Consider the following 14,042-nt stretch of genomic DNA (forward strand, 5'->3'; position numbering starts at 1 on the left):
GACAAGAATGGTAATGGAAGAATGCACCTGGCTGAACAGCAAGAATGCACCTGGAAAGATGAAGTCCATGCTTAAGCACCCAGTGGATCCACCCCTACAGATATTGAAGTGCATAAGACATTTTAATCTTTTGAGCAGTTCCAGGAAATACCATGACACTGCTCATGTGTATAAAGTTACTTGGGTGAATAAGTTACTTAAGTAGAATTTGTGCCTCCACTTACAGTGTGTCTGGCATTGCATGCGGAAAAAGCAAGTAAAATAAAGCCATGCTTCTTTCCAATTTTCAACGAAAAATTTTATTTACAATAGAGAATTTTATTTAAGAGACATGCAGTTTTCATTTTTTTATTTTTTCATTTTATTTTACAAATCAGCAAATGCAGATCAAGTTTACACTCCTTAAGGCAAGAGTCCCCATGCAAGTAATACATGTTTATATTAACTCCAAAAGACATCCAACATGGGAACTCATGTACAAAGGGAAGGCTAGGTTCAGCAATTTGTCATTTATTAGAGAACTTGACAATCTCCCTGATACAGGAACTTTGAGATCAACTTGCTATGAATTATACTATGAAAATGCAAACAATAGCAAGAAATTTTGATAGTCATCTTAGTACTGCATACAATTAAATCAACTTTATTTAGAAAGAAAATACAGTAGTGCATACGAAAAAGTGAAAATATAACCTGTCCCCATAAATGTAGGACATCAGTGTGCCAATGGTCATATTGCACTCAAAATTGAAGTCCAGAAATTTGGTTAAAAGTTAGCTTTTCCCCATTTTGGCAATCAGTTCATCACAAATCTTTGTTAATTCTTCTATCTCTTTATTCTAAAAAACAAACAGACAAACAAAATTAACAGCAAAAAACACTATCTTTTAAAACTAAACATTAATCCTTCTCTTTCTTTTACTTGATCTTACAGGGAGGAAAGTAGTATTTTTACTACTGAGAACAAAAAACCTGATCTCAAATACTGAACTCTAGCATGTACGAAATACAGTATATTCCAACAATGTCCTTTATCTCCATACAGAACCTTTGCCTACTTTAATATGGCTAAATATGGCAATCCCCACTAGTAGTTTAAAATAATGATTTGGAAAATATTTAATATTGTATTGGTCTTTATTACATGACTTTTGTCTCCTTTTCTAAAGGTTTAAATCTTATGGGATTTCAGGTCTGTTTTGGACAAATGGCAAATTACAGCGAGTATAAGGGGGGCAGGGACTTACCATAGAGCAGACAAATACCTGCGTGCCTGGTCTTACTTCGCAATCTTCTTCTCATGTCTCTACACCACAACCAGTAAATACTAAAGCAGGGCAGCTTGCCACTGAATGAAATAGGGTTACAAGCCAGTTTAGCCTTTGCTTACTGAGGGATGAGTGGGGAGATGGAAATTTATTATGGACCAGCTGCTCTGTGCTATGTCCCAGCCCCTTTTAATCACTGTAAATTGCTTGTTTGTCCATACCTCAAGTACAAAACACTGGAAGTGAGCAGTTATAGTCAAGAGACCATGAGATATACATGGGTTCTAAGATCCACTGCTGTCTTACACTGCCCATATTTGTAGTTGATCATTGTAGGTCTATAAATTTAAGCTGATTACACCAATTAAGAGGTTAAAATTATAGCTAAAATTAAGAACCAACATGACCTGCTCAGAGTAAAGTAACGGTCTTAATCCTTTCACAACTAGCAGGAAGCTTTGACTGAATTAGGACTTCTACACAGGTCCCTACATTTGTGGAAAATGTGCTTATAAGAAACTCTAACAGATACAAATTGGTGCAAGTCCATAATACGAAACCAACATGTTAAAAAAAATCTGCAGAATCTCTTGCACTAAAAAGTAGGAATGGCTTAAGCACAGACTAAAGAAGTATGTGCAATTTGTAACTTACTGTACAACACAATGCTTTGCATAATGAAACGTGTTTACTACAATGTTCTCTCTCCAATTCAGTCTGAATCTTAACATTATCATCAGACAGGCAGTCAGCGGTTCTAGATTTGTTCGTACAATTAACTGCATAACCCCTAGAGGTGTCCGAAGCTTTGTTCGCCGATTCAATTCAGAGAAAATTCAGCCTGATTCAGAGGCCGAATCATCAAATCTGAATTGAATTGGGAGACCCATAAAAACCTCCGAATTGATTCGAAGCATCTGAATCAATATGGAAAAGATTCGGAAAAAGATTGGAAGATTCGGCAGTTTCAGAAGACAGTTTTGCAGGGAAAGAGAAACTGAGAAGGGGGTGTGGGGGGAAGACTGACATCTGTAGCTGGCCAGTGACTGTCATCTTTCCCTCAGTTCCCTTCCAATCACAGCGCTCTGGGGGAGGGATGTAGAAACAACATACTTTACTTCATCCACCTCCAACATACAAAACCTCATGGACTCAATATAGACATTGGATTTATGACGCACTATAACCTGCCTGACATGGGATGCCCCAGGTACCTCTCCACTTTTACCTGCTACATCCCCCTCCTCCCCAGCCTGTCTCTCACCCCACGATGCCTCAATTTACATTTTCACTGACTGGCTTTCTTGCCTGCACTGCATGCCAGCCTCTGGTTTCTTTACTATTTCTTCCATCCAGGAACAGCACACACACCAACTGCAGGTGCTTCCTCAGCCTGACAAAGGGTTTTTCAACCCAAAAGCCTGCTAAGATATAGCTCTCCAACTATTCAATTAGTTTAATAAAAGATATCAGATTGATCCGAAGCACCTTGTCTACCTATGTCCTTAGACCAACACGGCTACAACCTACAGCCCTTAACACACACACAACATGAGTTTTCCTACCAGAAACTTGAGGTGCACTTTCCCAGAAACCCCTGCACCTATCTCCTTGAAACTTGGCAGGCCTCATGCCATCAGAAGGGGCTACCATCTCTGCTGTTTTATCCCACTTTGCCTTAACACTCACACATGACATGAGTTTTGCTTTCAGCAGTTTGAGGTGCAGTTTCCCAGAAACCCCTGCACCTATCTCCTTGAATCTTGGTAGACCTCATGTCCTCAGAAGGGGCTACCATCTCTGCTGTTTTCATCCAAATCCACCAGAAAATGACAAAGTTATAGGTATTTCAGTGATTCTCCATTATAGTCTATGGCCGAATCACCGAATCTCTCCGAATCAGCGTCGAATCTTTCGAAGCTGATTCAGCCGAATTGATTCAGGACAGCAACCCAAATCTCTGAATCGAATCACTGTTCTCCAAATTGGCCGAATCCAAATTGAATTGTATACATCCCTATTTGCACAGGCCTAATAACCACCACCCGTCATTACTGGCGATGGCACACCACATCACTGTAATAATTAGCTTTAAGGCAGAGACATTAAATTACCTTTTGTTCCAGTGTTCTTTCCAATGCATCCACTTTCAGCTGTTCTTTGCGGAGACTGGCCTGATATGCTGCTTGTTCTTGCTGAGCTTTGCCCCTGACTTGTGCGATTTCAGCATTGGCTCTACAAAAATATAAATTCCTCTGGTTTATTTTAAAACATGTAAAAGTGAGGATGGAGGCTACCTACAGATCGGATATGACAGATGAGCATGGACAGAAAGGCTGCTCAGCATGGGTTTGAATGTGCCTATGCAACCTTAACTTGAGAGCTGCTACCCACTAAGAAGAAAAAACCTTTCGCTACTTCAACCCTCGCTTGAACACGGTTGTTACAAATATTTTCATAAACTATGTTACACACCAGCAACTGTGCTAGTACCACAGAACTTATTGAACATTTCCTAAGCCTTTAACCATGATGAATTCTGGTGTCTGGATTAGACTGACCCTGGGAGAGGAGTTGAGAAATGAACTGAAAAATGTGTTTCATTACAAACACTGGTCAGTGTTGACATTACGGAGATATTAATTACCTGAGGCAATTATTATAAGAGATTTACAGTGGGCTCTAGAAATGCTAACTTGAGCTTCAGAGCCTAGTGAAGAAAACCAGATCCAGTGCCTGGCTTACTGAGTGAAGTTTATAAAACTAAAAGACTTTCTGCAGCTGCCTTGAAAAGCACATTAATTCAAAAAGTCTCTTGGTATGGTCCATTCCAGAAAGGACCATTTATCAAGCGGTATTCTCACATTCTCTGTGCTCTCTTAGTACAAGTTTGGTGATTAGCATTCAACTGTGGTCATTGGTTTCATCCTTTCTTCCCCCACAGAAAAAGCCTAGTATCAGGTCATTTATTTAACCTCCCACTCTTCCTCACGACAGATTAGCATGTACTTGATATGATATGATATAATATACCCACCAAAAAGTGCCAAAAATCATAAGTTGCTAGCCCTACCTATAGTAAAAAGCACACACACAGCAATTACCTGTCCAGTTTTTCCTCAGCATGGACTTTGAGTGCTTGGTACCTCTGCTCCTCTTTCTTTACTCTTGATAAATACTCCTGCGCACATTTCTTCAACACTTCTTCATTCTTAAATGGGAAGATTAAAGGGTGTCAACAGCAAGTCTGTTGCTTGCGCTGCTCAAGTGATTTTAGCTGCTGTAAGAATATTTTAGCGCGCATGCGCGTACACACACACACACTTGTATGAGCCCAAAGCTTACAATACACTTATTATGTTGTATTTGAGTGTGTATCTATATTACAGGAGGGGACTCCACTGTGCTAGCTATACCATGGAGAAAATTAACAAAAAAATAAAATAACGGTCCTTAACCAGAAAAAACAAAGTCTAAATCCTGGTGAGGCAACCAGCATATAAGTCAGTGGTTGTCAACTGGGGGTACACATACCCCTAGGGGTACTTAAAAGGGTTGCAGGGGGTACACTGGGGGTCACTGTGGGCTGGGGCGAGCTGCTCTGGATGAGCTGCTCACAGCTCCATCCCACGCCCCACTCCACCCTGCCTCAGCAGTGCCTGCCCCTGCCCCACTCCCCGCGAGGCCTCAATACGCCCCCCTCCCCCTTAAAAACAAGAAAAAAATATAAAGGGGTACATGAACTGAAACTCTGAGACAGAAGGGGAACACTTGTTAAAAAAAAGGTTGAAAACCCCTGATATAAGCTATTGCTTGGAAGGTGCTAGAGAATTCAAATAATCTTTCACAATATTTTCTGCAACTTCAGCATGGCATATATGCCAGCAAATTTGTTTTCTACAACATTTTGGTACTTCTGAAGCTATTTTCAGATAATCAAGAACAAATGAGTGTGTGAACAAGTACAAATACACTATGTGCACCCTGTGCAATTACAACTGAACCTTGACAAGTGGACTCATGATTGAAAGCAACAAGAGAGTCAAAAATGGAACAACACTGTTATATGGCTACCTAAGGATTTGTTTTGTTTGTTGTTTTCAGAAAAACAGAGTTTAATATCCTACATTTTTTTACTTTGAAGACACACCCTGACTTACTTTCCGAAATCCTTCCAGAACTTCTTTCATTTTTTCATATCTCCTAAAAAGGTCTGCAAGTGATTTCTCCACAGAGTTCAGGTCTGCCAAAGCTTGTTCCTTCTCCACTATTAGCTGCTGGACAGTATGATGGGAGACAGATTTCTCTCTCTGTTCATCCTCTGTATAAAAAAAAAGCAATTGACAGAAGGGGTTATACGTGTTTTTACAATGCTATGCTGTTTATACAAGTAGCTAAATGGTTCTTTAGACCTAGAAAAGATATGATACAGAGGCATAATCCTTTGTTTGATAACATGTGTCTAGTTGTCTTGCCTCTTATTTTCTAACACATGGAAACCAAATTTAAAAACATCTTCATATCGATGATTTATAGCACTCTGAACTCAGTTGTTTATTCTGAAGAAACAGAGGTTGGATTTTTCTCTTTCTTCAAAGAAGAACTAAGTGAAAAGCTACTAGGTATCTGTGCTGCTGATGCCAGCCATTATCATTTGTGATGCTCACCACCTGATTCTGGATAACACTGGTTCATCCAGTGCAAATTGGGGGCCTCATTTAATTCAATCCAAGTATTGCTCATGCAGAATTAGGACCTTAGATTGTACAAAGCTGGCTCACAAGTTTCATTGTTGGGCAATATCAGTCAGGAAACTTGGCACCAGATTTAAATTCAGGTGTATTATAAATATATGAGCAAAGTAAAACTAAACTTTTTGAGCTTTTCATCTCTCAAATTAAAAGAGGAAACCAGGCAAAAGTAGACATGTGTTGGCATTAGTATTCCTATACTCAAGGTGATCACTGGCCAAGACACAAATTGGCATCTCTTTGCAGCTACAGAAAGGAAGTGCTAATATTCTGCTTAATAAAATGCTTTATTTTTCATACCAATGAAATATGATTCTCATGATCCATGTTTTATAGACCATTTTGAATGAAGTTGAAATGAAAACATAACAGTAAGGTGAGACAGTTTTATTACATCCATGATGAGGTAAAAGGTTCTCCTGAACAAAGAACAGGCAACATTTTAAAGCCTGAGCCTGTCCATTTAGGTCTACTACATTCTGACATATGGCAGAGGTCAGTTTTCCATCTCAAAAGAAGCCTTAGCTTGAAATAAACATTTAAAATTCAGCTCAGCTCAGACATGGAACTTTCTAATATGGCACCGTCAAATATAAAAGATTTGCTTCTTTGGGGTATTCAGAGGTTTGTACTGCCTTTTCTGTTAGCCAACATAGCAGAGTGTCAACTGCACTTCTATGTTGCACCTCAACTTGGATGTACTGAGTAACATGTTGCAAACCCATGGAGGTCAACAGAGTTACCCAGGTATTGCCTGATCTGCAGATACTTTATGAGTAATAATGTATGACATGGAAAGAACCCAGGGTAGATTTAACTTTGCAAATTTAAGTTAATTGCAACATTTCTTTATTTGTGAACTGAACACATTTGATAAAGAAAAACAGGTGAATGCCATGCCAGTTTTCAGAGTAGAATTTCCTTTTAATAATGTTTTGGAAATCAATATTAGGATGATTCGCTGTGGTCTTTTCAACTGTGATCTCAAAAACATATGCTGTGTACCCACTGTGACTAGTAAATACAGGAGGAGAATGTGCTATCCTTCATTTGTTTTCCTCTCAGAAGACTTCTTCAGTCTCACCACAAGGTTAGTTTTTATGCATCTTGAGGACAACCTGGTTCTCAAAACACATCAAAACTAAGTTGATCTAATAAAAGATATCAGATTCACCCAAAGATCCTTGTCTGCCTATGTCTTTAGACCAACACAGCTGCAACCTACACCCTTGAGGACAATCTATAATTTAAGGGCTGGATGCACAAGCTCATACTCCCCAAAATGATCCCACTTCATTGTGAGGGTCCATGTGCGTGGAACCACATATGATCAGGTGCTAGTGACAGATCAAGGAAATGAAATGTTGCCTCCTTTAAGACAATTAAACTAAGTCCTGTTATATTTGAGTGATTTCCTTCTCATCTGTTTCTACGGCAGTTGAGCCTGTGAATAATTCACCACAGCCCCTTCAAATCCCTATAGAAAACTCCTTTCCCGTCTCTTCCTTGTTCCCTGACAGCTTTCCCTCTGTCAGGAAAGGCTCAACCAGCTCCTGCCAATTATAAGTAACATTGTTTCTTCAGGTGACCAGATGGGATTAGAAAAGTGCACATCAGGTGTTCAATTCTTCTGACCCATGTGTTAAATGCTATCCCTGCCAAGTCTTTGACCTGTCATCTGGCCAGAGAGTGAGCTTCAAACCCAACCTTAGTCCCCAAGGAGAAAGGAAATATTTAGGTGAAACGAGGTAAAAGGAATAAAATGAAAGGAATGGAAATCTAGCATGCATAGGAAAAACATATTGTAAAGAGTTATATCTATCGAACTAAAGAATAGCATCACAAGAAATGGCAGACACTTCACTGCCTGGAGCATTTAGATCTAGCCCGAACAAAGAGTGGATGAACACAATGGAAAACCTGCCATCATTGTGAGTGGGACTGGCAGATTTGAGAGATGTATTCTTCAATTTAGCTGCAAAGATATCACTGCTCAACAGAACAATATTGTCAACAAGACTGCTGGTCAAATCCTATTTAAGGAATTAGAAATGCATACATTTTATATAAGCTTATATGATTCTTTAATTGCCTTAATGAAGAGGCTTCTATGTCTCTTGAGAACACTTCTCACAATTTAAAAATAATAATTCAAACAAAAGTAAAATTCCTAGATATATTTTTAACGAACAAAGAATTAGAGATATTTGTTCAAGAGTAGCAATAAAAGGATGTTATTCAATAGCTTTTAAACCTGTTTTCAGTATCTGTTAGGAAGATTTATATCATTTAATAATGGGGATGCAGCAAATACAAAGTATAAAAGCAACAAAAATGCAAAATGCAGGTGTCAAAGATGGTGAAAAGCATTACTTACCAGGCTTGCCTGTTTGTTTGTTTTGCAAGCAAATAGCAAGAAGCAACAAAAATGGAAGCAAAATAGAAAATCAGGGAATTTGTTAGGAAAGCAGAAAAAAAGTAATGCAACAACCTTAAATGCAGAAAGCACACACTTCTTTTGTTTTCATAGTGAGAGTTTAACAATATCCTCAAACTTAGAAATATATGGAGACATTTTTGAAGGAAAAAAATAAAAAAAAGACACTTCAAAATCAATGATAAAAATTAAACACAAAATGGATACATACAGAAAAAATACGGACAATTATGCCACTTTGGAAAGAGAAAGATGACAGGCAAAATGCATCCCTATGCAAAAGAGAGCATGATGTTTTAGGCCTCATGTTCCTGTTTCAGTCCTAAATGGAACTCATTTGGTGCAGAGCGGTAAATGCCGACATGAGCCCAGCACAGTGAAAACAACAGCCGGGTGAGCTTTCTCACCTCGTTCTGTTGATGCACCCCATTTTGGAGTTAAACACTCATTCCTACGTGGAAAAATTGTGCAACAGGACTTTCTTTTTTAGGGTAAAACATGCAATAGAGAGGTGAAAGCAAACACGAAAGGACAGAATGAGAAAGGAAACACATGAGGACAACAGTCAGAAAGTACTTGAAAAGGCACCAGTTAGCAGCTACTTAGTGACTACTGTTATCCAGATAGTACAGATCTACAGACCTCTACATGGAACTGTGTATGAGTTATGTAAGTAGAACAAAATTTAGCTTTCTAGGTATGGACTATCAGTACTGACTTGCTCCTGCTCCCATCAAAAGCAATGGCACTCTCTGGGTTTTATGTAAATATACATATGCATGACAATCTAGAAAACCTGTTTGAGGACTTACGGACCTAAATGAATATACCTTTGAAAGGGATTAGTGAAAGAGGGTCAAGACTAATGAAATCCTTTCTAGTACATGGCTTTATAAAGAGCAAAGAATGTAGTCATACATACAACAATTCAAGTATGTATTTTCCTGTTGAAGTACATTATTTTCCTCATTTTATTTTATTAGCAAGGAGCATTGTGTGCAAAAATATATATATATAATAATTGTTTTTTCATGTATTTGTGCAGAGGGTATAGCCAATCACCTTCTTCTACATGCCAGATAATCCTGTTCTCTATTTAGTTACATGAAATCTCTTTTCTCCATAGGAAAGTGTGTGGCAACAGAGAGAGCAACCTTCAAATCGGGCTTCTACATTAATGATGAAACCCTGTGTTAAAAGCATAATCAGATATCTCGCTGCAGAATTTAATGCCATGCTAGTCAATAACATTTGATGAAAAATAGAAAATTACATTATGTAGAACTCTCTCTAAAACCTGCTATAATTTCTTTTAAAAATATAATTTAAACCGATTCAGGAAGAGTCATTTACTACTGTGAAAGCAAAGCATAAGGATCTTCCTTTTTGTTCTGTGAACAGGAATATTAATTATTCTTGATTTGTCTGAAAAGATGTTAAGGAGAACAGCTGCATAACTTGAGAATTTACTCCATAGGGACATTCTTTCACATGATGGCATCAGTTTCAATTCATCCAACGCCTCATCAGATAAAACTGTGATACTGTATATTGCTGAATGAAGATCAGACACCATGATTACGGGGCTCGCAACATCCAGGATATACAATAAGCAGGGGCCAGTTCTGAGAAGCCTTTTGGACAACTTTTTATTGAAGTTACAGTCATGAAATTAGCTTTATAAATTAGTTAATAAATAAATGCATGCCTTCAAACTGAGACTAATAGCATGGTCAGATAACCTGAAATATTGGCTGCAATTTAAAATAAGCCACCTGTACAATAACTCATTTGCTGTTACCTCAAGAGCTCCTTTTCTTTGTGTTGCATTACAACAATGTGGCATTGCTACACTGAAACCAAAGGAGAAATAAATAGGTTCCTCAACCAGCAGAAAATAAAAGCATCCTAGGCAGATGAATGACTGAATTTGAAATAACAGCAGTTGAAAAAAATAACTTTAGGTGGAGGTTGAAAGCAGGTTCAGTCACTGGGACACAACACAAGAAATGAGTACATGCTCTCTGTCTCTGACTATGCACCGCAAAACCCCAAGATGCCATTTTGTCTGTGTTACTGAAAACACTGGGGACAGAAAAAGCAAACTCATTTTTGGCATGTACCAATCCCAGACATGAAACAGAGAAAAGAGACCAGCCAAGTAACATTTGGAGGACTCGAGGCTTGAACCTCCACTGCACTGAACCAGCTTTCTGTTGGGTGGCAGAGACACCCTAGTGTGGATCTAATGTAAAAAACTGGAGCGCTCAGCAGACAGGGTGTTCTGGTCATGCTCTTATGAAGCGTGAATTATAAATGCGACACAGATCCTGCCAAAGGCAATCAAATGCAATAGGTATCCAAAACCCTCAAATTCCAAGGGGAATAGCAATTAGCGTACTCATATTTGAAACAGTTTAAGGCCTTATTTTGGGGTTGATTTCTGTTCTTCATTCATAATTCAGTTCAGTTAATCTGCAGGGTTGGGAACATTGTTTCTAGGGTTCTCTTGATTTGTATGAAAGCACACTGGGATCTGACAGATTATTGTGGGAAAAGCAGAACGGCAGAACCTGTCCAAAAAACAGTCAGTCTACTTGTTTTTGCCTTTGGCACACACCTACTTATTTGAACATGACTCTAGTCTTATTGAAATCAGGTTCTAAGTCACTAGCTTGTTCTTTCTGCAGCATCTGCCTATAAATCCATGAATCTAGGCAATTCATGCTGGCAGTATCAACACTATAAAATAACACTCTAAGAATATAGATATTCATGTAGAAAAAACTAAAAGTAATCAAAACATTTGTCATCATGCACTTACAATATAGAAATGATGGATGCCAATTTAAACAGGAAACACAATACATTCACACATGTCGTCAATGATCACATACTAACAGATGCAGTGAAAACTTTCCTAATTATAAATTTACGTTAAGACAGATTCACATACACACCAGATACCTTGTATTTTCTATGACCACTCTCTGCTAGAAATGATGCTACATTGTAAAGAACAGTTGCAAACACCCCGAAAACATCGCAATGCGACCATCCTCCCCACTGTCTGATGAAGTCATTCGTTTGAACTGGCCTCCCTTCTGAATCTTGTATTCCAAAAGAAATAGACATAAATTCATCTCCTATCAGCCTTATATTTTTTTAATGTCTTTTTTATGGGCATCTCAGAGCAGTTGGTAGGGAGATAAACACATACAACCATCTTTTTAATAAAATAATTACACCCTGGAAAGTGGTTACCATGACATGCTTGCACTTGGTGCTCAACTTGCCTTGAATTGAATTATGTCCTACACTTCTCATCAGCCCCTGGCTCTAATTAGTTCATTGCCCTGAATGTCATAATTTAGTTTCTGGTCCCTGAGAGAGAGTCCCAAGTGAATAATGCTAGGGAACATACCACTAGTGTGCTATGATAAGAAAGCAAGAATCCCAAGACAAGAAAGATGATGAGATTCTCCAAGGATGGCTTTTAAAAATAGTAAGCATTTGAAGTTTGACATTTTTCTGTTTCTGCAAAAATTTTGCAAATAACGTTTTATTTTCTAGATGATATGCACACCAAGATATTTTTCTGGCAATTCTAGGGCCAGATCCTGTGATTATCTAAGAACCAAGGAATCCACTGATTTTAATCAGCTATTGAAGGGGGTTGGCTTTTTCCAGCCACTGAATTGGGTTGGAGTTAATCTGGAATTCTGTTGGAATAAAAATAATTCAGAAAGAGGGCCTCTGTTTCTGGGAAGAAACATGAGTGGGCAGGGGTGGACCTAGAGCCGGTGAAGTGGCACAGACCCACCCTCCTTCAATTGATACTGCTGCAAAAGTAACAGCTGGAGACTTCTTTTTTTTAAGTCCATAAATCAGGTAAGAATTCCACCCCCTCCCTCTACTCTGTGCTCAGCAGCCTGAGGGGGAAGGAGGGCTCCAGATGGGCTCTGAAGCTGGGCTCAGCCAGGACCAGCAGTGGCAGGCAGATTCCTCCTCTCTGTCTGGTCACCCCAGCTGTGTCCTAGCAGCCTGGGAGCAGGCTCAGGGGATGAGAATCTGCCTGCTGCTGCCATCACTGTCAATGCCACTGCCACTTCTGTCTCTGGCAAAGCCTGGATCCATGTGCGGCCCAGGTGGAGCAGCTCTGGAGTCTCCCTCCCCACAGATCATCCAGGAACAGTGGCTGTAGTGAGCAGAGGAAAGTGAGAATGGGAGGGGAGGGGACATGCCGCTGTGCATGAACAGGAAGGGAGGGAAGAGAGTAAGTAGTCTTACCTTATTGAGGGACTTAAAAAAAGACCCCAGCTGCAACTGTCATGGGGCAGTCTGCTGGGGTGGGAGGGCAGGCTGGTAGCAGGGGTGAAGCCACCCCTGCAACTAGTTGCTGTTAGCACACACTCCCCTTTACAAAATCCTGGATCTACCCACGTGTGTGGATACTGGACGTCAGGATGGCAGCTGTGTATGTGAAAATAACTGAAATGACCCAAATTCCTTTCTGCAGAATATATTCATGGATCTTGGCCAACATATTTTTACATCCTAGAGATGTATAAGCAACAGAAGAAAGACGTGCCTCAAGTGCTTCAGAACGGAGGACTTGTTTTTCAGCATAAACTGGCAGCACATAATTCCAACCTCAGATTATGTCCGGTTCTCATGAAATTCAAAAACATTCAACAGATATGCCTAAGGTCAGAATTATGGCCATGGAAATAACCACATTTCTATGCTCTCTTCACAAAATCAGAGCACAGAATAGCATCTTCCAAAGCAGTAACACCTACCTATCATCTGAGCAATCGTCTTCTCATATTCTGAAACTATTTTCCTATAAAAGAAATGAAAAGAAAATCTGTATATACCAATGATGGCAAATCTTACAGTTGCTAATGGCCTACTTGGAAAATAGGCTATTAAATAACTGCACTGTATTATGCAAAATTCAATACAAGTCTATTCCCCACTTTTATACAGTCTGTATAATCTCTTGGCTTTTTTGTTTGATGCTATTGCAAAATGGACAATATGAAGAAAAATAAAGCAACCAATTCAGTAAAACTGAAAAAGTCAAGGTGTTTATCTTTCCCTCCCCCTAAATTCCCCATTTGAATGTAATAGGAAGCCAGGACAAATTCACTTTATCAACACCAGCTTTTATTCAAAATTTCCCCCCAAATACTTCAACCATTAATTAGATTCAGGGTCATATATATATTTTAGATCTGAAACCATGAAGAGTTAATTTGCAACATATTTGTTTCTCCCCCTCCCTCTCCCCCCGATCTTCCATGGCCTGGACCCTCTTTATTTCTTGTGTTTGTTTTAAAATTTGTACTCCAGGAAATTTAGGTTTATTAGGGAAAAATGAGAGGACCTTGGGTGACTGTCATTTGAAAAAATACCTGGCTAATCCTATGCACTTCAAATATGCAGTAAGGATCGATCAGCAATTAAGAGAATGAGATAAAAACAGTTAATTATACAGCACAGAATCCACTCATTCCCTATTTTAGTGAAACTGCTATGGAACTAAGGCAGCTAAATGATAATTTTATTAAAATGCCCCTA

General features: G+C 39.0%; 1 protein-coding gene across 11 annotated transcripts in view; it reads right to left on the minus strand.

Moving 5' to 3' along the window:
- Positions 1-273: 273 nt before the first annotated feature.
- TACC2 (transforming acidic coiled-coil containing protein 2) overlaps positions 274-14,042 on the minus strand; it is a 234,635-nt gene continuing 220,866 nt past the window's right edge. For 10 of the 11 annotated variants that reach the window (XM_019485888.2, XM_019485887.2, XM_019485889.2 and 7 more), the window contains 5 exons: positions 13,259-13,302; positions 5,429-5,589; positions 4,373-4,479; positions 3,383-3,503; positions 274-839 (listed from right to left, as the gene is read on the minus strand). In XM_019485888.2, the coding sequence (XP_019341433.1) occupies positions 774-839; positions 3,383-3,503; positions 4,373-4,479; positions 5,429-5,589; positions 13,259-13,302 (499 nt within the window). In that variant the 3' untranslated portion in view covers positions 274-773. Of the gene's footprint in view, positions 840-3,382; positions 3,504-4,372; positions 4,480-5,428; positions 5,590-13,258; positions 13,303-14,042 lie in introns of those variants that run through there. The other variant, XM_059730068.1, reaches the window with a different exon arrangement.

Source organism: Alligator mississippiensis, chromosome 6 (assembly GCF_030867095.1).
Source record: "Alligator mississippiensis isolate rAllMis1 chromosome 6, rAllMis1, whole genome shotgun sequence".
In the NCBI taxonomy this organism is placed as follows: domain Eukaryota; kingdom Metazoa; phylum Chordata; order Crocodylia; family Alligatoridae; genus Alligator; species Alligator mississippiensis.